Genomic DNA, 25,163 nt, shown 5'->3' with positions numbered 1-25,163 from the left:
ATAGCATGCAATGAGGTCCCTTGTGTCCGTGTCATTGTCAGCTGGCTGATGGAAGGGTCATAGGTCTTTATGGGGTGTGTCACGCTGGTGACAGTGACAGATGAACAAAGGTTTGGTCCCTTCTGTTACTAAATCACTGAATCAATCTTTGTTAAAGATCTGAAAACATCATTATAAAGATGATATTTGGTTTTCTAACCATCTAATTTAATTGCAAGATGATAAAGGTAGCTGACAAAGACTAATTCAATCTGCCCTATTCAGCAATTACCTGGGTCCTTCCTCAGCAATCATTGGTCGTAGAGTTGGCCAGGTGTTTTCAATGGAAATGTCACCGTTAATCACGGGCAACCTTCTTCCATGTTTTAGAAGTCAGCCCCAATAGAACTATTCATCAAATATACATATTTTTTTTGGATTTTTTGTTTCTTATGAAAATTATAATGTACAAGAAAATGGGAGGTTTGAACTTTGTCCCAAGGTGGCATAAATGACTAGGCAATGGGGAGCTGTAATGATAGGAGATGGCTAGGTTATCTGGATGAATGTTTTACTGGAGGGTGAATGAATTGGAAACATCAAGTTGAAAAAATACATGCATGGACAACTCAGCAAGGTTAAAGTGGATGTAAACCCGATTTATTTTTTTTTTGCTGGCACAATTTAGAGTATAAGATTTCCTATCATCTGTGCCCAGTCTTGCCACACAGAGTTAATCCAGCTCTGAGCAATCCTCTTTTATTGTTCAGTGAGATAAACCTTGACAAACAGCGAAAAACGTTGTCAAATGCTTCCTCTTGCTTTGAGTGACAGGTTATTTACATATCTCATGCACTAGCCTAGCCTAAGAGTCGGTTCACACTAAGGCGGCACGACTCCGGGGGCAGCTCTGCAAGTCGTCCTGAGGACGACTCCAAAGGCGATTTGCAAGACGACTTCTGTATAGAAGTCAATGCAAGTCGCCCCCGAAGTCGTACAGGGAGTAAGTTTCTAAGTCGGAGCGACTTGCGTCTCTCCGATTAGAACGCTCCCATTGCACTGCATGGGAAGCGACTCGTCAGGCGGCTTACCGACTCTAAGAAAGGCATAATTTTTTTAATTCCCACTCCTTTTCTGAAGTCATGTGGTTACATTTCTGGATTTTGACTGAATGTTAGTGACCATAGCAGAAATCAGTGTAAGGAATACACAGGAGAAAATGCATGTTGACAAAGGGAGTGTAAAGGTGGGCAGGGAGTCTACTGACCTCACGACTCCACCCACAGAGCTCCAGACAACAGACCCACCCACAGAATCTGCAGTTTTTCAGTTCTTATAACAGACAGAGGGGAGACATTTGACAGGTAAGGATACATGCAGGAGGCATCTATATCCTTATAGATCAGCAATATGGCAGTAGTTTAGAAAGGATGAGAGTGGCTTTACATCCACTTTAATGCCATTTAAAACGTGGATCTTAACCCATTCCAATGACTTAACTGCCCACCCTCAACTGCATATTTATTGGGTTCTTTTTTTTTATTCATTTATTTTCAGCCTGCCCCCCCTCCCCCCCCATTCTCCATCATTTGCCTAAACAAATGACATCAGTGCCCCCGGAGCCCCCTGGGAAAGGTGCAGTGACTCTCCAGCAGCAATAATTGGAGATCGACGAGTTGGCTGTTTTCACAGAACACTCGCAACGTATAGTAACCTATATAATGTGTGGACATTGTTAGTCCGCCTGCTAGTAACCAACAACATGGGCACGTAAAAAATGAAACAAAACAGTCCTTCTACAGGAGGGTTGTGTTATTTTTCTCCTGCCTGTAGAAGCAGCTTGATGAACCAGCGTATCTCAAGGTGTCCCAACAGGTCATGTTTTCAGGCTCTCCATTATTTTTCACAGGTGATTTGTTCAGTTTCACTGCCTTATTGCCCGGACACACGATCCGAATATCGGACTAACTTGATCGTCCGAGGAAGAATCGTATGATTTTCGGATCGTTTGTACACTATTTTCGAGAGCCGACAGTTCATCTGATATTATTCGATCGGACAAGCGCGAAAATTTTAGTTTAGTCGGTATAGTCAGTCGTCATCCGAAAATACATTACAACACATGACGTCACTTCCGATTTTTTTTTTTCTGTCGTACGAGAATTTGTGACTTTAATAACCTATTCAATTTCTACTTGCGACTATTAAGCAAAAAAAGTCGTACGATCTGTCGTACGATATTCAGATCACGTGTATGGGGCATTATTACTTACCACAGCTGTTTCATCTGAAGGAAATCCTGAAAACATGACCTATTGGGGTGCCTTGAGTTCTGGAGTTGAGAAACACTGTGTTAACCTACGGGTCCATGCACATTTGGGCTTTTAGAGGCATATTTTAGGAGGAGAGTTTAGAGGCAGAAAAAAACCCATCACAAGTGCATTTTTTAGAGAGCGCTTTCTGACAGAAAAAAAAAAAAGCTAAATGCCCCTAAACGCAGCATTTAGGTGCATTCAGTGTTTTTTAAGGTACATTGATTAAAGTGGAGCGCCACCCTAAAGTGGAACTCCCGCTGATCGGAACCCTCCCCCCTCCTGTCACATTTGACACCTTTCAGGGGGAGGGGGGTGCGGATACCTGTCTAAAGATAGGTATTTGCACCCACTTCCAGCCACAGTCTGCAGGCAGGACGTCACCTCCCCCCCTGTTGTGTTCTGGTAACACTCGGCTCCCAGAGCACAGCGGGAGCCAGTCAACAGGCGCAGCGCGACTCGCGCATGCGCCGTAGGAAACCGGGCAGTGAAGCCGGAGCGCTTCACTTCCTGGTTCCCTCACCAAAGATGGCGGGGGGGCAGCAGAGTGACGAGCGATCGCTCTTTCTCTGCTGCGGACGGCGCTGGACTCCAGGACAGGTAAGTGTCCTAATATTAAAAGTCAGCAGCTGCAGTATTTGTAGCTGCTGGCTTTTAATAATTTTTTTTCAGCGGAGCTCTGCTTTAAAGTGAAAAATCAAGAGAGGGGAGTGTTTTGGGAAAAAACGCTTATAAAAGCAAATGCCCATAAACTCTCCCAAACTCTCGTTCAATATGAACTTCTATGCGCATTTTTCTGCCATTTTTTCCTAGTGTGCATGGACCTGCAGAGTGATGCAGTTTGTTCCATTCTCTCTTGCTCCTTTATTGATGTTCCAAATGAAAGAAAATGCACTTAAGCGAGCTATAATAATAAAAAAAAAATGCTTCACATGTACAATGACTGCATTCAGAAGGGAAGAAAAAATAAATAAAAATTGCGCACCATACTGCAGCTGAAATTTACAATCGTTCCCGAATGGCTCCTTCATGTGTCTACACGGGGCTACAAGAATAAACATAGAATTGCAGACAGACACAAAGGTTCATTTTACTAAAGGCATTTCCATTCTGCAAGGGAATTTTTCCCCAGACCTTAGTAAATGAAGTGAAACTTCACTTTGCAAAGAATACCCAATCACATACAATGGAAAAAAAAAAAAAAACACCACACAGCATGGGTGCTTGCTAATGATTGGATTTACTAAGCTTTGTTGTAAATTCCCTTGCAGAGTGCAACTGCATTTGCAAAGTGACGATTAGATTTCCTTTAGTAGATCAACCCCAATGACTTGAGATGGTAATGGCTTTGAAGGAACATTTCTATGATCTTTCTTTAAACAATCGAATCTGTCACATTTACATGCACGCTCCTAATGCTCAAGCATGCATGTTAATGTATTTGGAAGAGCACAGTAGGAAAGCAGACAGACAATACACAACCTCACCCTATTATGTGGAAATAATAATAAAACAGACACACACACACACACACACACGTCCAATTGATTGTTCTATTAGAATGAGGAGCTGGAGATGTCTGTAGTGAGCTCCTATTGTGGACTACATAACTTCACCTACCTGCAGCTTCAGCTTGATTGCCATCAGTGAGTCTGACGGAGCACAAGCGGTCCAGGAAGACCCGGCCACATCATGGATAAAGGACCTCAGGGTGCACATTGTAGAGAAATCATGCATCGAGTTGAGCACACAGGTCTATCTATTGGCGTTTACTTTATGGAATATGGTTGCATGTGAATTAGGCCCGGTTCACACTAGTGCAACTGCCATTTCATCCAATTTCCAATGCAATTATGTAGTGCAACCAACTGCAGTATGACTTGCAGTTTGGATGCATTTTTGTTAAGTTTTTTATGCAATTTTCATACTACTGCGATTTCTGGAGGAGGATAGTAGGGCGGGAAAATGCACCAGAATCACAAATACATGTAGATACATTTTTTATGAGTTTCTTTAAAGCGGAATTCCACCCAACTTCTGCTTATGTCCCCCCCCCGTCGCCACATTTGGCACCTTTCGGAGGGGGGAGCGGGTATCTGTTTTTGATAAGTACCAGTTCAGTTGGACCTCACTGTGGCAAGGTACATCAGTCCTGCCCCCTCCTCCTTCCCCTGCCGCTGGGCAAGTAAGAGGGCACAGCATACTTTGCGCATGCACAGAAGGGACCTGGCCGTGAAGGCTCCAGTGCCGGGTTCCCTTACTGGCAATGGCAGCACCAGACAGCCGATGGAAACATCAGCTGCTGTGCCATCGCTGGATTCCAGGACAGGCAAGTGTCCCATTATTAAAAGTCAGCAGCTACAATATGTGTAGCTGCTGACTTAATTTTTGGAGGGGGAGGTCAGACCACCGCTTAAGGGCCAGATAAAGGCAAGCAAAGGGCTGTATCTGACCCCTGGGCTGCAGTTTGGAGACCATTGCCTTAATGCATTCTCTGCATTAAGGTAAAAAAAAAACCCCCCCCTTTTTCCTGGCTTTCCTCCCTGGGCAGATCAATAGCAGCAGAAGCCATTGGCTCCCACTTCTGTCATTCAACTTCAGTGCCAAGGGAGCGGGGGGTGGGCCAAGTCCCGCTGTCTGTGTGAATGGATGCAGCAGCAGGTCTTGGGAGCAAGCCCACACTTGGTTATAACTTAGGCCTAATAGGCTGAAACGTGTCAACCTTTCCTATTGCGTTTGTCAATAAATGCGTCTATTATTTAAGAGTAACGACCGGAGTGGGGATCATCTTTTTCCTCATTATTCTACGCAGCCAGCGACTGTGGATCGAGCACCCAGGAGCTCTGCTTTTCATGTGATGTATGGGTAGTAGCACTGACTTTTTTGTTTATAGCCCACACAAGTGCCCCCATGGGAATCGCCCTCTGATCCGGGGCACCAGTAAGAGAAGAGGAGCCAGGAGTGCCAGCAGGGTACCCAAGAAGAGGAGGACCGGGGACACTATGTGTAATTCTATTGCACAGTGCAAGTAAGTATAGACATGTTTGTGTTACCGTATTTATCGGTGTATAACTCGCACTTTTTTCCCCTTAAAATCAGGGGAAAATCGCGGGTGCGCGTTATACGCCGATCTCCGCTTTCTCTGAGCGCCGCAGCCTAGAGCCGAGCGTACTGCGCACTCGGCCACGCCCGCAGCCACGCGAGAGGAGCTGAGAGGACCCGAGAGGAGCCGAGTGTACTGCGCGCTCGCATCCGCCCGCAGCCACGCGAGAGGAGCCGAGAGGACCCGAGAGAAGCCGAGTGTACTGCGCGCTCGGCTCCACCCGCAGCCACGCGAGAGGAGCCGAGAGGACCCGAACACAGAGGAAATCCGGCTCCACTCGGCTCGGCGCCAAATCCGAAAACAAACACTGCTGCAACCCTGGGCAAGGTGTGGATGGACTCGCAGACGGACACCGGACCCCGTGCAAGGCCGCAGACGGACACCTCCAAGGCTGGACGGACCCCGTGCAAGGCCGCAGACGGACGCCGGACAAGGCCGCCGATGGACGCAGGGCAAAAATTTACTTTTTTTTTTCCTTAAACTACCTTTCTAAACTTGGGATGCGCGTTATACGCCAATAAATACTGTATTTAAAATTTAAAAAAAAACCTTTAAAATCAACCAAAACATTTCAAAGTGTACAATGCCTTTAAGAATTCTGATTTGGGTTACAAATACAGAACTTCTAGCATCAAACAGAATAAAACAGGTAAATACAGGTCTCTATTGTGAAGTATGGGTGAAATGAAGGATCACTGTGACAGATCAGTTCACACGATATCTCATTAATTTATTAGCATCTTGCATGCAGCTGATGATCGGATACTATTATGTGGCCGTGTATCAAATAGACCACATTTTTTCCAGCTAGTAGAATGTCCGGATGTCTCTCTAAAGCTCAGCAATAAATTCTAATATATAAACTGCTGCATACAAAATGATTTCGAATAGATAGATGGACAATCTATGTAGCATAACATCCATATCCGAGATCTATTCCTGGTAATGACAAAGGTAATGCAACAATCTACGATGAAGGTTACAGAGGTAAACAAACGTCTGCAGAATCCTCAGTGACGCAAGTGCTGTAAGCATGAGGGATTGTGGGTAATATGTCAGTACCTGAGCAGAATACCAATAAGAGAGCTAATGTTGTCTAACCACCACAAGGTAAGAGAGCAGCTTTCCTGAAATTAGGAGATCTTTTAATATCCCCACCGCGATAAACGTTTCCCAACCAACAGATTTCATTTGAAGTATCTGCAGTGTATGGACAAGAAACTATAATTAGTTACAGAAGAGCTATTTTTCCAGGAGGTCATGCAAGGCTGACCCATCATGAAAAAAAATATATAGAAAACCCTAGGGGTATGTTTGACTTTGCTCCAAGATAAACAGCCCTCCTACACTGAACATACATGGTGCAAAGGCACAAGTCCATTCATTTTGCCATAGAGAAGGCAGAAACCCTTTCCACATACATCTGTCTAGACTTGTGTTCTGCAGAGGTGAAGGGCCAGCGTCCCCCACCGCCAGAGCCTCTGTATACACCTGCAGAGATTGTGTTTATATAAAGTCCACATTTTGTAGCCTCCCCCACTCATACATCGCAATGCCACCACCTCCCCCACTGAAACCCACCTCCATTCACATTCACACACTGCGCACAAAACCATCTGTGTGTGTAAAGCAAGCAGGTTGTGTAAATACACAAAGGATTTCCTAGTAGGCACGTTGCCCAGGGGGACACTGGATTCTTGGTTAACTAGCCGTCATCCGACGTGGTAAAAAAAAAAAACAACAACTTTATTTTTGATCCTTTTTCTGGGAGTTTATCTCATGTAACAAAAGTTGGTTTACTGCCAAATCTGAACAGCAAGCTAGTGATATATATTTTTTATTCACAAAAGAAGACTATACTGCGCTAAAGGTAATTTGAGTGAAAAATATTAGTGAAAAACAAAGCTGCGACCTCTAGAAACATGCGATACTCATATGTAAGAAATATGTAAAAAAGGGGAAAGAAAAAAATCGGGCTAAAATAAACAATATAGTGAAACAAATATATAATACAGACACAGTTAAAGTGGATGTAAACCCCAATTTTATTTTTTTTTTTTAATGTCACAATGTACAGTATAAGATTTCCTATCATCTGTGCCCAGTCTTGCCACACATAGTTAATCCAGCTCTGAGCAATCCTCTTTTATAGTTCAGTGAAAATCAACAAACTTCCAGATAAAAACCTGTCTAAATAAAAAGTCCTTTCCGTCCCCTTGCTTCGAGTGACAGGGTTTTTACATATCTCGTGCACTAGCTTGGACACATGCACATTCCTGGATGTTTATCATAAAATGGGGGATGATCCACAGTTCATTGTGAGAGGTAATGTATGTCACTCGAAGCAAGGGGATGGAAAGGACTTTTTATTTAGACAGGTTTATCTGGAAGTCTGCTAATTTTCACTGAACAATAAAAGAGGATTGCTCAGAGCTGGATTAACTCTGTGTGGCAAGACTGGGAACAGATGGTAGGAAATCTTATTCTCTACATTGTGACATCAAAAAATTAATAAAAATGTTGGGTTTTTAATCCACTTTAATTGATGTACTAAATAATTAAATAAATTATATTATTTAAGTCCCAATAATAAAGCTGAAAGTCCACAAAATGGTGAAAGTGAAAACAATCAGGTGTGAAAGTAACGTTGAAGTAGATATATCCGCCACCACCAGGATGATAGAAGAAAGCCGCTCCTGGGAGAATACACCGGGAACAAGAGTAAGTATAGACACCCTTACCGGACGAGTTGGACCTTCTCTAATGGCAAGGTCATATGGGCCTGCAGAAATAACCCTCTGTGGGGTCTCCGTAGATCACAATAGTGTGCACCACTCGGCTCCTAGCCACTCCATCAGAGGGAGAGATCCTTTCTAAAGGGACATAGCGGACGGAAGTCAGGCAGCGGCTAGGAGCCGAGTGGTGCACACTATTGTGATCTACGGAGACCCCCGCAGAGGGTTATTTCTGCAGATCCATATGACATTGCCATTAGAGGAGGTCCAACTCGTCCGGTAAGGGTGTCTATACTTACTCTTGTTCCCGGTGTATTCTCCCAGGAGCGGCTTTCTTCTATCATCCTGGTGGCGGCGGATATATCTACTTCAACGTTACTTTCACGCCTGATTGTTTTCACTTTCACCATTTTGTGGACTTTCATCTTTATTATTGGGACTTTCCAATTACACAATATTTACACTTTATATATATTTAATTATTTAGTACATCAATTAACTGATTGTGTGTGTATTATCATATATTTGCTTCACTATATATTTTTTTTAACCTGAAACAGAACCATAGTTAAAAAAATAAAAATACTAAATTACATAGAAAAACACACAAAAGACAGCAGAACATATTAAAAGTGGTTGTAAACCTCAAACATGAAATATGAAGAAAGCATATCGCTCTATAGCAGTGATGGCGAACCTTGGCACCCCAGATGTTTTGGAACTACATTTCCCATGATGCTCATTCACTCTGCAGTGTAGTTGAGCATCATGGGAAATGTAGTTCCAAAACATTTGGGGTGCCAAGGTTCGCCATCACTGCTCTATAGTATGTACGTATCTCAACCCAGAGCACGAAGATCAGCCGTACAAGGAGCAAATTTATCTTCTGTTGCCATGGGTTGCAGGAAAGAAATTTGCTTGATTACCTCATCAACACAATCAATGTTAATGCAGGGGCCATTGTCTGCTCCCAGCAGGGCTGGGGGGTTCGCAGTTACCCCCCGGGAGAAGACAGCGATTTTATGCTAGTGTCTATAGCAGCCACTAGCAATAATCGCAGGTAAAACCTGGCATGCAGGCTGTACCCAAGTTGATCACTTGATCAACTTGGTACATTCAGCCTTCCCATGCATGGTTAAAATCTTGGTCGATTCAGCAGGAATCAGAAGAGATTCGAACCATGTATGGCCTAAGTGTCATTTCTGTCTGCTGCTTCTATCCTCATCTCCCAGCATGAATCACCGCTGACAAGTTTTCCTGACACCAAGAGAAAAAAAGGTGACAAGGGAGGGAGTTATAGCTGACTGAGAGCCTCAGCTCTTCCTGTGTGCTGTGTGAAGGGGGGGGGGGGTCCCTTCCCTCTAATCAGCTCAGATCTCTCCTCACTGAGCTCTGCAGACTTCCACTCTCCACCCCCTTTTTTTCTGACGGCTGAGATAAGCTTTCTAAATTCTTGACAATGAACAGATGTAGAGAAGAGAAGGCTGCAGATAAACAGGTACAACTTATGTAGGATGATTTGTTTCATCTCTGTGTACCACCTGAGGCCAGTGGGGTATCTAGGGTATGGCAGCAATGGCTAATGCCATGGGCGCCATGGAGGGGGGCGGCAAAAAGCTACCCCCCGTATGAAAAAAAAAACCACCCGTCGTCCTGCGGCCGCCTCCCGCACCAATGTAGCTCCTGCTCGTTGCAGCCGGTCTGCTGAAGCACGGCGCCGGCACAGCAATTGCTAATATTGCAACTTGGCCTGGGGAGGGGAGTGACAGGCGCCCCCATGACGGCCGATGACTGGCCATTGATGGCACAGGGGCTGTGTTTGATTGGCACAGTGGCTGCCTTTGATGGGCACAGTGGCTGTAATTGATTTTTCTTTCAGTTTGTTTGCACCCCCCCCCCCCCCCCAAATAAAATTCAGCACCAGATGCCAGTGGTAGCCAGTGTCCATCTCTGTCCTCGTCGCACTGCGTTCCTCCCTGTCCCTGGTTATCTGAAAGGTTTCAAATGTTTTGACAGGGGCGCAGTTTCAGTGCTTGCCATAGGCGCCATTTTCACTAAATACGCCTCTGCCTGAGGCCAGTCACTTCACTATGTGTAAGGGTCTACAATCTCTTTAAAGCTTCTTTCACATGACCATTCTAATCAGGCCCGTCAGGCGAACGTGATTGGACAGTCCATTCACCCTTATGGATCGGTGGGTGTAAATGGACTTGTGTCATTTTACACCCACCTACCTCCGAACCGGTCCGCTAAAAACAAACGAAAGAGAATGGATTTCCTTCAGTCTAGGCAGATTGTATTAGAGGGTAGTCAGATGTAAACTGACGCCAACCCGCCCATAAAAGGAGAGCAGATCTGTCCGTGTCCACTCGGCAGACACAGACCTGTCACCCGCCCGCTCTGCTCAGATCAGAGGACATATCCCCAGCTGATCAAAACAGAGTCTTCCTCGTGTGAAAGGGGCCTAGAAGAGAATTTCACCATTAGCAAAAAAGAATGAAAAAGGCATCTGAGCCTGCAAAGCATTGCACTTGTGATCAGTGAACTGCAGGTGCAATGCTCTGGCTCCTGCAGGCTCCTTCTCCAGCTCAAGTCCATACTGAGGAATAGCCTATGGAGCTGGAGGAAGCATCAATGGACTACAAATGTGGTGAAGTCACTGCCGAAGTGGCAGTTGCAACTTGTCCTTTTTCTTTCACAGTTTCCCGTGTATGAATGATGTGACTTTGTGGGTGGAGCCACACAGCAAAGCCCATGGATCCTCAAGCTAAGGCCCTCCAGCTGTTGCGGAGTTACAAATCTCATGAGACATTGTAAAACACCGACATTCACAGACTTGACTAGGCATGATGGGAATTGTAGTTCCTCAACAACTGGGCCATAGTTTGAAGCCCCCTAGTCTAGCCGATTCCAGCTCTTACAAAAGCCAGGAATAGATAAGAACCCCTAGATCATGGGTCTCAAACTGGTGGTCCTCCAGCTGTTGCGAAACTTCAAGTCCCATGAGGCACTGCAAGGCTGACAGTTACAGGCATGACTCCCACAGGCAGAAGCACGATGGGACTTGTAGTTTCACAACAGCTGGAGGGCCACCAGTTTGAGACCCCTGCCCTAGATTCTGTAAGCAGAGGCGGCTGTAGGCTTTGTGAGGCCTTAGGCAAATCTGAGACATGAGGCCCCATTCACATCCATAATGGGAAAAATAATTCAAGCGATAAAAATTAACTGTATAAATTGCATATATTAAGAGTTTTAAATTATATGAACTATGAATTCACCATTTATAGAATTTTCTCTAACCAATTCTTTAGGCAAATTAGGCGGCTGCAAGGCCCCTTTGGGGGCAAGGCCTAAGGCGACCACCTAATTAGAGAGCCGCCTCTGTCTGCAAGTGTGGGGTCCATATGAGGGTGGAGAGCTGTGGACTCTGATCATGTTCTATAAATATGGGTGCGACAGGAAACATGGTGGAGTTGGCTTTAAAACTCACAATAGCCAGTTGCATGACAACATACTGGCACACTGGTCGCATGACATCTAATGAAGGGGAAGATTAAACAAGAGACAGGGATTCTTACTGGCTTTTTCCCATATCAGTAATGAATTGGAATTTGCTCATGTGACTCGCCACTATGGCATCCTGTAGCAGTGTTTTCTATGCCAAGTTAGTTTTTTGCCTTCTGATACCTTTTATAATAAGGGCAGGGAATTGGGAAGGTCTTAAGACTTTGAGCTTTGAATTATTCCATGTTGCAGCTGTAGCGCCCAATGGGGGGGGGAAATCGGATGAACACGGACCGTATATCCGTGTTCATCCGATCCGCCAGACGGATGGAAAAGTAGGTTTTTCCTCCGTCACACTTTGGCGGATCGGATGTCAGTGGGCCTGTCACCGCTGACATCCGCGGCTCCATAGAGGAGCACGGAGCGCCCGTACAGGTCCGCAAAAAAAAAACTGACAGACGGACCTGTACGGGCGCTCAGTGTGAAAGAGCCCTAAGTGTTGGTGCAGACACTTGTGAATAACTCTTCAAGGAGGACCCCTAAAACAAACGTGGTGAGGTAACGGCAGGCCCAAATTCAAACCAGCGGCTCCTTCGGGGGAATTGCTATTTACCCATCACTTCTAAATCACCCCTTCTTTCATACATGTTCTATGGGCGCCCTTACCTGTGATGTTCTCAGCCACGTCTAAACCGAACATTTCTTCTTCTTCATCTGTCTCTTTTCTGTGTTGTATTGTGGAATCTTCAATGATTTTTCTAGGAAGTATCTCAGAGGTAACAAGCGGGGCATCTTCAGTGGCCGGAAATTCATCCCCGTCATCCTTTTTGTGTGTCACAAAACGTTGCATTTCTGTGGTCTTCTCCTCTTCAGATGTCTGCAGATGGAGATCCGTTTTTTCTGATATGTCCCAGATATATGGCGGTAAAGAGACATCAGATACGACATCTGGATAAGAGGAGCTGCTTAAAGCTATTGTGGACAGAACGTCCGATTCTTTCAGTAGATAGTGGGAACTTTCATCCAAGCCGGATTCTGGCTCATAAATAGGATCAAGGGGAAAGATAACGGCCGTAGAAAAGTCTGATGTAGAGAACGCAGAAGAGATTTCAGGCCAGTGAGATGTTGATAATTGAGAGTCAATGACAAGTGGCACAGTTGGAGGTTCTTCAATTGCCACCTCTGTCAGATGCTCGTCTGTTAGATTGGAAGTCGGAGTGATTGACTGGACGGTTTCATTCTCTATCCAAGTCTTGTTCTGTAATGAAATATCAGTGTGTAGCTGCTCTGATCCTAAAATGGACTGCTCATGATCTAGATCAGATGATAGATTCCTTTCAGTTTGACTTTGATCCAAAACTTGTACCTCATTATCCAGAAGCCATGCTGGCGTCTGAGTAGAAACATCCTCTGCTTCTGGCAAATGGCTGCTGGACGAGGCAGGCTGTGGTACAAAAAACTCCTCAGTAAACCACGGGAGGATTCCAGTTGGTGTCGTCTCCTGGAGGCTCAAGCGTAAACATGTCAAAAAGATATTTATCGAAGTCCAATACGTTAAAACCATGATGTTTCTTGTTGTCATAACCTCTACCAGAAAAACAGCATGTCACCGAGCGCTCATTCTTCTCTGCCAATAAAAACTGCAAGACACAATGGGAAAACATTATCATTACATTCAAAATACTAACAACTTACACAGCCATCCACAACTTGGCCCCCAGCTACATCACTAACCTAGACTCAAAATACCAACCTTATCATTATCTTCGTTCCTCCCAAGACCTCCTGCCCTCTAGCTCCCTCGTCACCTCCTCCCATGCTTACCACCAGGACTTTTCCAAGCCTCTGGAACTCCCTACCTCAATCTGTCTGTCTCCTCCCTGTTTGCTTTTAGATGATCACTGAAAGCCTCTCTCTTCAGAGAAGCCTATTCTGCCCTCACCTAACAATCATACTGTTATTTTCTAAATTAGCTTATTCCCTGCATATATTACCTTTTGTATCACTTGACCCTCCCTCCTAGATTGTAAACTCTTAAGCCTTGTACACACGACCGGTTTTTCCGGCAGGAAAACTGCCAGGAGAGCTTTTGGCCGGCAATCCCGGGCGTGTGTATGCTCCCTAGCAGTTTTCCCGACAGGAAAACCGCCAGAAAAAAATAGAAAACCTGCTCTCCATTTTCCCATCGGGATTCCTGGCAGAGCGTTTCCTGCCAGGAAAACCGGTCGTCTGTATGCTTACCTGAAGGGGAAATAAATCGCACATGCTCTATAACAATTCGACGCATGCGCGGTAGCATAGAACGTAATTTAGTCGGCTCGTCATAGTCTTTGACATCACCGCGTTCTTGCAATTCAATAGAAAGGCGGGTCTTTTATGTGGCCGTGTGTATACATGGCTTTTCAAGACAAGCTTGGCAGGAATCAAGTCTTGAAAACTGACGGTTTTCAAACAGACGGGATTCCTGTCCCGTTTGTTCAGGGCTTAAGGAGCAGGGCCCTCCGATTCCTCTCATATTGAATTGTATTGTCTGCCCTTGTGCTGTACAGCGCTATGCAAACTGTTGGCGCTATATAAATCCTGTATAGTAATAATGATCCTCAGCAATACAGTATGGTGAAATTGACTGAGATTCGATCCATCTATGGCTGGCTTAAGCCAACTAAAAAAGCACTAATAATAATAATATGCAAATTTAGACTACTTGTAAAAGTCAGTAGAGAAGACCGCATCTCCAACCACTACCCTTAGGCACTGATGTATACAGAGAGCAGTGACATACACAATATTACCAAAAGTATTGGGACACCTGCCTTTACATGATTTTTAACCACTAGCTGACGGCCGTACGACTTTGTACGGCCTCAGCGCGGCTCCCAATCTCTAACAGGCCGTCTTTTTACGGCCGCCCCTTCGCTCGTTCCCCGCGCGCGCTCCTGAGCGCGCAGCGGGGAACTGCTGTGCTGGCCGTGTCCCTTGGACACAGCCAGTCACAGATCGCCGTGAACGGCCAATCGGAGCGGCCGTTTCCTAGGCGATCTGTGCGGCCAATGAGAGATGATCTCATATGTTTACATATGAGATCATCTCTCATTCCCGGCTCTCGCAGACAGCGGTGCTGTCAGGGAGAGAGGAGACGGATCTGTGTCTCTTGTACATAGAGACACAGATCGGTCAGTCACCCCCCTTCCCCCACAGTTAGAACACCAATTAGGGAATACATTTAACCCCTTCCTCACCCCCTAGTGTTAACCCCTTCCCTGCCAGTCACATTTATACAGTAATTAGTGCATATTTATAGCACTGATTGCAGTATAAATGTGAATGGCGCCAAAAATGTGTCAAAAGTGTCCGATGTGTCCGCCATAATGTCGCAGTCGCAATAAAAATCGCAGATCGCCGCCATTACTAGTAAAAAAAAAAATAATAATAAAAAAAAACAATTCTGTCCCTTATTTTGTAGGCGCTATAACTTTTGCGCAAACCAGTCGCTTATTGCGATTTTTTTTTTTTTACTAAAAATATGTAGAATACGTATCGGCCTAGACTGAGAATAAAAAAAAAAAAACTTAAAAAAAAAAATTTAGCTATTTATTATAGAAACGAGAAAAACATTTTTTATTTTTTTTCAAAATTGTCGCTCTATTTTTGTTTATAGCGCAAAAAATAAAAAACCGTAGAGGTGATCAAATACCACCAAAAGAAAGCTCTATTTGTGGGGAAAAAAGGACGTTAATTTTGTTTGGGAGCCACGTCGCACGACCGCGCAATTGTCAGTTAAAGCAACGCAGTGCCAAATCGCAAAAAGTCCTCTGGTCAGGAAGGGGGTTTAAGTGCCCAGTAAGGAAGTGGTTAATGGCATCCCAGTCTTAGTCTGTAGGGTTCAATATGGAGATGGCCCACCCTTTGCATCTATAACAGCTTCAACTCTTCTGGGAAGGCTGTCCACAAGGTTTAGGAGTGTGCCTATGGGAATATTTGACTATTCTTCCAGAAGCTCATTTGTAAGGTCAGGCACCGATGTTAGACGAGAAGGCCTGGCTCGCAGTCTCCACTCTCTCTAAGGCTGGATTCACACCTATGCAGTTTTAGTGCATTTTGCACATTTGCACTACAGTCCATTTAACATGGTTTCCTATGGAACGTGTTCTGTAGTACAAATCTGCAAAATGCACTAAAAATGCATAGGTGTGAATGCAGACTAATTTATCCCAAAGGTGTTCGATTGGGTCAAGGTCCAGTCAAGTTCCTCCACCCCAAATGCACTCATCCATGTCTTTATAGACCTTGCTTTGTGTACTGGCGCTTCAAAGTTCATTTTAAGACAAGGAAAACTCTTAACATCTCTACTGACATTAGAGACTGGGAAAATGTCAGACATCAAACACCAGCATCATACTATGCAGTAAATATTGTACATACCATATGTCAAGGGTCATTGTTCTCCATTAGGGTTAAATCCCATTATTGTTTGAGACCTATTTGGACCCAAAGGACCCAAAGTCCTCTCACCTTGTTCCAAGTTAAGTATTTAATAATCGGCTAGTATGCGGTGCATACTAGCCGATTATGGCTTTTGCTTTTCAGATTTAAACAAAAAAAATGACAGCGGGTATACAACCGCTTTAAAGCGGTCCTCCACCCTAAAGTGGAGTCCCGCTGATCGGAACCCTCCCCCCCTCCGGTGTCACTTTTGACACCTTTCAGGGGGGAGGGGGGTGCAGACACCTGTCTAAAGACAGGTATTTGCACCCACTTCCGGCCACACGATACGGGCGAAAGACGGGCATTCCGTCACATCCCGTCTGTCGCCCGTTGTGTGCTGGGAACACTCGGCTCCCAGCACACAGCGTGTGAGCCAATCGGCGGGCGCAGCGCGACTCGCGCATGCGCCGTAGGGAACCGGGCAGTGAAGCCGCAGCGCTTCACTTCCTGGTTCCCTCAGCGTGGATGGCGGGGGGAGCAGCAGAGTGACGAGCGATCGCTCGTGCTCTGCTGCGATCGGCGCTGGACTCCAGGACAGGTAAGTGTCCTATTATTAAAAGTCAGCAGCTGCAGTATTTGTAGCTGCTGACTTTTAATATTTTGTTCCCATGGCACATCCGCTTTAAGGACTTATGGATCCCTGCATTTGAGTACTGAAATTGATAACACCTATTTTCAATGTGTTTTTAGGCATAATTTCAGATTCTCCTGGGTGTGATTATGAAGAGCACACTGATTGTTCATGGATGGTCCTCTATATATCACCAAATCACAATTAGCATTGTGTGGATGTGCTTACTGCACACCAAGATTTGCACACTGTTATTTATACATTTATGTATACGATTATCCACATTTAATGGTCATTATATACATATGTGCTTATGAGATTTTGTTCTGCAAAAACACACACAGGAGGGCGTAAACATTACCACATACAAGTTTATTAAATACCAAGAATGAATGGATACTCACAAATAAGGATGAGCTTTGGCGTGTTCGCAAACCCCATGTGCAGAGCCCGCCTGGAAGTCGGCACTGCGCTACGCTAATCACAGGTCGTGAGACATTTCCCCATCTCTGCAGCCGCGCATCGGGACAATTTCTGCGATTAGCGCAGTGCCAACTTCCTGGCGGGCCTTGCACGTAGGGTTAGCGAACACGCCGGAGCTCATCCTTACACAAACATAGAAAACAGCAAGGATATCAAATATCAACTCTAGCCATAGGTGAGGTCAATAAATCACACGGTTGGAAGGCTGATGCGTTTCAGGGGACATGCCCCCTTCCTCAGAGTTAAACCAACCTCATAATGTCACAACTTAAATAGTCCCACATCAGAAGTAGCCCCCTCCTCAACCAGCAAGTGTGTGGGGCTTAGATTTACAAAAGCAAAACATAAGCCCCACCCACTTTCTCATTGAGGAGGGGGCTGTTTCTGCCATGTGACCATTTAAGTTGTGACATTGTATGAGGTTGGTTTAGCTCTGATGAAGGGGACATGTTCCCCCGAAACATGTCAGCCTTCCAATCATGCGCTTTATGGACGGATGACATCGCCTGCGGCTGAAGTTGATATTTGATATGCCTGCTGTTTTCTATGTTTGTATCTATTCTTTCTTGGTTTTTAATAAACTTGTATGGTTGTAATGTACAAGGCATTTGTGCCTTCTTTTGTGAATGTTTGCAGCTCTCGTCCGATACAGGAATTCTCAAACAACTGCATCGGAAGAAGCATTACATGTTCGAATACCATTAGGAGCATCTCTGTCTGTGTGCTGGAGTGTTTTTGACTTTTCAGTGAAGATGAGATTTTTTTTTTACCTAATATTTTGAGAATACATTGCGGTTTCACTTTTTAGGGCTGCATTTTTTGATATTTTGTACGTTTAAGATTTGTCATCACTACAGGAGAGTCAGGACGCTCTCTACATTGCAGATAGAGAAAGGAGCTGTGTGTTAGTGGGCGTCCTGACTCTCCTGTAGTCCAAGGGAGGGCGCGAGCACGACACTCCACACCAGGGAGAAAGCCTCGCATTACTGTGTGTAGTTACAGACAGAAGAACAGGAAGTGAGGATTTCTCAGAAGAAATAAAGACAATTAAAAGCAAAATCGAAGAATGAGGTAAGTGAAGGAGGACTGCACTAAGGTAAAGGAAGCTATTTAGAGAAAAAATAAATTAAAAAAATGTACCTTTACAACCCATTTAAACACTTCAATACCGCACACCGTTATATGACGTCCACAAAGTGGGTTTTCTTATTCTGGGTGGACGTCATATGACGTCCTGGACTTTGTGCGTGATATCTGAATGATGCCTGCAGCTAGAGGCATCATTCAGATATCGTTTTGTTCCGGCGGCGATCCTGCGCACCATAAGAACGATCATTCCGCCGCTTGATCATTCTTATGGGCAGCGGGAGGAGACATCCTCCATCCGGTGCTTCTCTGGGCTCTCCCGTGCCATCGGGGACCCGGAGAAAGGATCGCCATGCGCCGGATAGGAAGCATAGAGATTACTGGTGACCAGATGGTCACCAGTCATCACTATGACCGTCGGAGGCCCGGCCGCGATGTGATGACGTCACACCCGGGTACCCGTAAGTAAATAAGGCCGCAATTGCGGCTAGTAAGCATTAGATCTGCGAAAAAATTTTCACGATCTTATGCTTTCCAGCCTGGAGGAGAGATGTGGGGTCTTATTGACCTCGTATCTCTCCTTAAAGAGGACCTGTCACACATTATTCCTATTACAAGGGATGTTTACATTCCTTGTAATAGGAATAAAAGCCATAAAAAAAAAGTAAAAAAATAAAAAAAGTGTCAAAAAATAAAGTAAAATAAATATATAAATATATATATATTTAAAAACACCACTGTCCCCGGTAGCTCGCGCGCAGAAGCGAATGCCCACGTATGTAAATGTTGTTTAAACCACACATGTGAGGTATTGCCGCGTGCGTTAGAGAGAGAGCAACAATTCTAGCACTAGACCTCCTCTGTAACTCTAAACTGGTAACCTGTAAAATTTTTCAAAGCATCGCCTATGGAGATGTTTAAGTCACGAAGTTTGGCGCCATTCCATGAGTGTGCGCAATTTTAAAGCATGACATGTTGGGTATCTATTTACTCAGCATAACATCATCTTAATATTTTACAAAAAAAATGGGCTAACATAACTGTTATTTTTTAATTCATGAAACCATTTTTTTTCCCCAAAAAAAGGCGTTTGAAAAATGATTGTGCAAAAACCGTGTAAGATAAAAAGTTGCAATGACCGCCATTTTATTCCCTAGGGTGTCTGCTAAAAAAAAACATATAATGTTTTGGGGTTCCGAGTAATTTTCTAGCAAAAGAATGACGATTTGTACAGGTGGGTATAAAAGCCCTGTATTGAAGTGGTTAAACCCAAAGTCACCCTAGAATAGTTTTCAGTCTATATTTGACTCGATGCAGATGCTATACTATAAAACATATAGAAATACATTTGTCATAACAACATTGGATATGAAGTGAGACATCGCTGTCCTTATCTAACTCTTGTATTATTGCAGCAGTGGGCTGCAGGTGCTATCAGCGGACACCCCGGGGGGATCAGAGCAGAATTCCAATGTTATCGCACACAAGAGTCTGTGACCAGGTCACTGGATTTCTGCTAGGCTGGAATGAGTCTGAGCAGAATGTGCATTCTCTCTGCTGCACACTGACATTTGTATTCCCCATGCCTATTATTAAGGACATATTTTAGAAGGACATCTTTACATAAGAGGTTTAATTCTTTACCTATCTATTCATAAACAACAATGCAAAAGACATCATTTATGAGCATTTTGCAGTAATAAAAGTGTTTGTTTGATGTGTGGAGCTTGTTATTGTACGGCAGTTAATACTATAATTGATCGTTTTTTTGTTTGTTTTTTTAAATCAGCTTATTTGCTTTGTCTGGTGTAAGCGTGCTGTGCCAGCCAGTCCCACTTACCTTTAAAACATACAACAATGTACTTCCTATTCTCTAATCATCAAAACAAGAAGCAATAAAATGCCAGCACACATCAATGGCACTCCGTAATCGCTGGCAGGGCGCAAAGGCGATAAAGGAAAATGCCTCTGGATGTTTCCAAAATAAAGCATTTCCTAAAATGTTTTTCATTCTTACATATTTTTGTACACTCCACAGGAAATGGTATCATTTTTAAGCAGACTATACATAGATGATTCGATTTTCTTTCCTGCCACCAAAATCGCTTGAGTTAGTGTTGATGGGGAAATGCCTCCCGCAGCACTATAGTGTTCTGCTGGTGGGGCTTTGAGAGCATTCCCAGCCGGCAGAGCACAATGATTACCACTGGCCGATATAGCTGCCGACAGTCATCACAAGGAAAATCAGACAGGCTGGTTGTACCCAAGTCAATCGATGAATTAACTTTGGTACAACCAGCCTGTCCATATATGAATGGACTCTCAGCCGGTCCCTGCTGAACCAACCAAATTTCGATCCGTGAATAGCTGGCCGAACCACTTAACCTCTAGAAGGTTTTACCCCCCTCATGACAGGCTAGAGCTGGGCAATTTTTCCCCCTAAAAAAAGAAATCTGCAATTTTTTTATAAAAAAAAACTTGATTTACGATTCAAATTATTATTTTTTTATGGGACATTGCGCCGGTCGTGAGGAGCTGCGGGCATGAGTTTTTAGGCGAGGCCGCGGCTTCGGCCTAGTCTGCAGCCTCAGCTAAAAACTCCTGCCCGCAGCTCCTCAGGACCAGTGCGGTGTCAGCGCCGGTCCTGGGGAAAAAAATAAATAAAAATCTAACAAGATTTTTTTTTAAATATGAATCAATTTGACCTACCAACTAGAATTTTTAAATCAAATCGATTTTTTCCACAGCCCTATGACAGGCCAGATTTTGCTGCTTGTCACTGCGTTACTTTAACTGACAAAAAAAATATATATTTTTTACTTTCTGCTCAAAACTGTAAAATGGTCAAACTGTTCATCCATGCTTAATGCGGGAGTTCACCCGAATTTTTTTTTTTAACATTAGATTGAGGCTCATTTTGTGAAGGGGAATCGGGTGTTTTTTTTAAAAACGAAGCAGTACTTACCGTTTTAGAGAGCGATCTTCTCCGCCGCTTCGGGGTATGGTCTTCGGGACTGGGCGTTCCTATTTGATTGACAGGCTTCCGTCAGGCTTCCGACGGTCGCATACATCGCGTCACGAGTAGCCGAAAGAAGCCGAACGTCGGTGCGGCTCTATACGGCGCCTGCGCACCGACGTTCGGCTACTTTCGGAAAATCGTGACGCGATGTATGCGACCGTCGGAAGCCTGTCAATCAAATAGGAACGCCCAGTCCCGCAGCCCATACCCGGAAGCGGCGGAGGGAGAAGATCGCTCTCTAAAACGGTAAGTACTGCTTCATTTTAAAAAAAAACACCCGATTCCCCTTCACAAAATGAGCATCAATCTAATGTTAAAAATTAAGTTTTTGGGTGAACCTTCACTTTAACAATTACTATTACGTAAAGAGAACAAATTATTAGATGAACCGCACATACTGTATTCACCATTCTTCCAATATACGCGCTATTTGACACATTCTGTATGATAACCTCGTTTGTACAAATTATCCAGAAAACAATAAAAATTATGAAAAATTGTTGTGCCTGGTGCTCAATATTTTGAAGGGGCGGCAAACTTCAATGTCCTTTAGATTTGCCTTCAACTATGCAGTCCAAGGGTCTGCCTGATTGCATACACATTGAAAGTGTTTAGGTTTGACCTCATATTAGATGGTTTTGGTAAATCCAAAAGAAAAATTGTACAATGTATGGCCAGCCTTAAAGCGGAGTTCCACCCAAAAATGTTACTTCCATTTTTGGAATCCTCCCGGCTCCGGCGTCACAATTGCCACCTTTCAGGGGGGAGGAGGGAGCAGATACCCATGTAGTACAGGTATTTGCTCCCACTTCCGGGCATAGATACCCGCGGTGACCTACGCCACATCCGACGTCTACTTTGTTCCCCCCTGTTGTCTTCTGGGAGATACACAGCAACACAGGGACCAGCAGGGACCAGTGGAATCACGCAGCGAGACTCACACATGTGCAGTAGGGAACCAGGAAGTGAAGCTGCAATGCTTCACTTCCTGATTCTCTTATCAAAGATGGTGGCGGCAGCACCCAAGAGCCTGAAGGAGAGATCGGCTTCGGGTGCCGACATCGCAGGCGCAGGTAAGGGTCCATATATTAAAAGTCAGAAGTTGCTCTATTTGTAGCTGCTGACTTTTAATATTTCAATTTTTTGGGCGGAATACATTATTAATAATATTATTACATTTTGTGTTAGGGTGTTTATTTTAAATTTTTTAAGGGGTAAGGGTTAATTTTATTTTATCACTTAGTATTAATTTATTGAATTTTTTATTTTATTTGTGTATTTTACATTTATTCATTATCATTCGTATAATAATAATAATAATAATAATAATAAAATAACCCTAACCCCAACCCCTTAATCCGAACTCGAACCCCTTACCCCAAACGAAAAAACATTATAATAAATTAATAATAATAAAAGAAGAAATTAATGCTAAAAAAATTGAAATACCTAGCAAAAAATGATGCAACAGATAATAGTTTTCTCTATTGGCTAGAAAAAAAACAGCAAAGCCCAAAAACACTTCAAACGCGCAAAATGTCGCGCAAAAATCGTGCATAAAAACGCGCGGAAAACCGCCAGAAAAGTGATCAAAGACACTACGCTCAGGTGTGAATGCAGCTTAAAACTGGGAAATCTGAAAGTTCTCCCTTGCAGCAGGACTGCGCCCACTCTGCATAGGTCAACTGCTTATTTACTTTATGAAGGGTGAAATCACTACCCAATCCTCTGCTCCTCCGGCAGACATCGCTCCCATATGCTCCAGGGGTGAACTGTCCTCCATCTTATCCAATGCAGGGCTATGTACCTTGATGATGTCAGGACCTGAGACTGCTGGAGTGTCAGGTCACCTGCGGCCAGATGACAAGTGCACCCAGTTGGAGTCAGGGGTGCATCACAAGGTAGTGAACCCTACAGCAGACTGCTGCGGATGGACCACAGAGTGGATATGGAGGAGAGGTTCACTGGGGCACAAACAGGGACCCTACAGGAAGCTTGAGCCCAAGATTCCCCAGGGCGCGGAGTCTAAGATCCAGCTGGTATTCACCAGAGCCTCTAGTGGTGAGGATGGCCTTCGCTGCAACTGGATCCAGGTTGCGGCCTCCGAAGTCCCCTAGGTCACGCTCCGTAGGGAGAGAGGGGAAGCAGCCACTCAGGACACAGAGAAAGTGAGGGATAAGCAGAGGTCTGGGCAACAGGCAGACGAGGATAACCAAGGGACAGGCCAAGGGTCAGGGTCACAGGTAAACAGGAGTAGTCGGAGACAAGCCAAAATCGGTACACAGAAATAATGTAGCACACGGCAAGCAGGAACACAATGCAAACAAACAACGTTGATCAGCAAAGCAGACCTGCTGTGAACTGGTTAATATAGAGTTCCTGGGATGGCCTGGGGTGGAGCCATACAGGAAGGAGAGATGATAAAGGCAGCCAGATAAGAGAGTCTGGCCTCTAATGAACACATGGAGAGAAAGGTATGCTGCCAGACATACTACATATCCATGATATGGAGCATGGGGGGAGAAGATGCTGTGGAACATTGATCCCTACTAGCCCCCTATTCCTAGTTTCATATGGTCTTCTGGAGCCTGTCCACACTCTCAGACCCTCATTTCCTATATTAGGTGTACACAAGGGCGGAACTGACCATTCGGGCTCTCGGGCAGTGCCCGAGGGCCCCATGCCACTAGGGGGCCCTATCTGGGTTGCCAGTCTCCAAAATACCAGGGACAATATGTAAAAATCTGTTTTTTTTTTAAACATCCTAAGATTATAGCTTCCCCGCCTCTCTAGTAACGTTTCAGTGTGTGTATGTGTATTCTGTGTATGTATACTGTGCGTATATATTGTGTGTGTGTGTGTGTGTGTGTGTGTGTGTGTGTGTGTGTGTGTGTGTGTGTGTGTGTGTGTGTGTGTGTGTGTGTGTGTGTGTATATATATATATATATATAGATATATACATACACATACATACATACATACACACACTGTATGTGTGTATACTGTGTGGCCCCATAATCTATTGCCCGGGGGCCCCATAATGCCCAATTATTGCCCAGGGGCCCCATAATGCCCTATTGCCCGGGGGCCCAATGAGTTGTCAGTCTGCTCCTGGGTGTGCAGTTTCTGACAGTCCTCTCAAGCATTACATATATTGAACATTATGTGCAGCCCTGGTGTTAGGGCCCACATTTGAGGCACCCTTTAGCCCATAAGTTGACAACCTCTGCCCTAGACCTAAACAAGCAGGAAACCATTGCAGTGCAGGCACAGTCCCACTGCAAGAGAGAGGGGGTTCCTAGGGTGCAGCCTTTAAAGGGTAAAGCATGCGGCGTGGAGGCGACATATACTGTAGCCTCCTCACCGCCTGGAACAGGGATGGCAGTAAAGATGCACATGTGAATGAGCCCTTACTTATGTACCCGTTGTGTGCATACTCACATCTCCTGCATGGGGATCTTCTGTGCCAATGCCCAGCCATCCCTGCCCTGTCAGATGCCACAGCTGCTGGAATCGATTGCTTCGTCTCTATGCTGTGCTGCAAGTCGTTCTCCTGCCACTTTGAATTGCCCCCTCAACGCAATCCTTATTCATTCTTGCTTGTAATGAATCGAACCATGTGAAGGAATGATCTCAGCACACCGATGACGGGTACGAGCTTCAAGACAACTGCGTCGAACGTTTGAAATCATAAATAAAAAAACAAGCCCATTTGTTATGTACATGACATATGCTGCGCTGTGGGGGAAAGCATGCCTCATGTATGGAGTCACGCTGCCTACCTGTTACATGCAATCTAACACAAAACAAATGGCTGTGTGGGCTGAATTTCTCGGTCTGGGTTATGATTCATTCTCATTTCAATTCATTTTATGAAAAGTGCAAG

General features: G+C 44.6%; 1 protein-coding gene across 2 annotated transcripts in view; it reads right to left on the bottom strand.

The window, feature by feature from the left end:
- The window catches only part of PRRT4 (proline rich transmembrane protein 4), a 66,574-nt gene that overhangs the window by 25,437 nt on the left and 15,974 nt on the right, over positions 1 to 25,163 (bottom strand). The window contains exons 1-2 of one of the 2 annotated variants that reach the window (XM_040343217.1): positions 24,719 to 24,904; positions 12,300 to 13,273 (exon numbers count right to left, since the gene is read on the bottom strand). In XM_040343217.1, the coding sequence (XP_040199151.1) occupies positions 12,300 to 13,215 (916 nt within the window). In that variant the 5' untranslated portion in view covers positions 13,216 to 13,273; positions 24,719 to 24,904. Of the gene's footprint in view, positions 1 to 12,299; positions 13,274 to 24,718; positions 24,905 to 25,163 lie in introns of those variants that run through there. The other variant, XM_040343216.1, reaches the window with a different exon arrangement.

The sequence above is a fragment of the Rana temporaria genome, chromosome 3 (assembly GCF_905171775.1).
Source record: "Rana temporaria chromosome 3, aRanTem1.1, whole genome shotgun sequence".
Classification (NCBI taxonomy): Eukaryota; Metazoa; Chordata; class Amphibia; order Anura; family Ranidae; genus Rana; species Rana temporaria.
The sequence above is the reverse complement of the archived record's forward strand: the minus strand, read 5'-3'. Positions and strand labels throughout refer to the sequence as shown.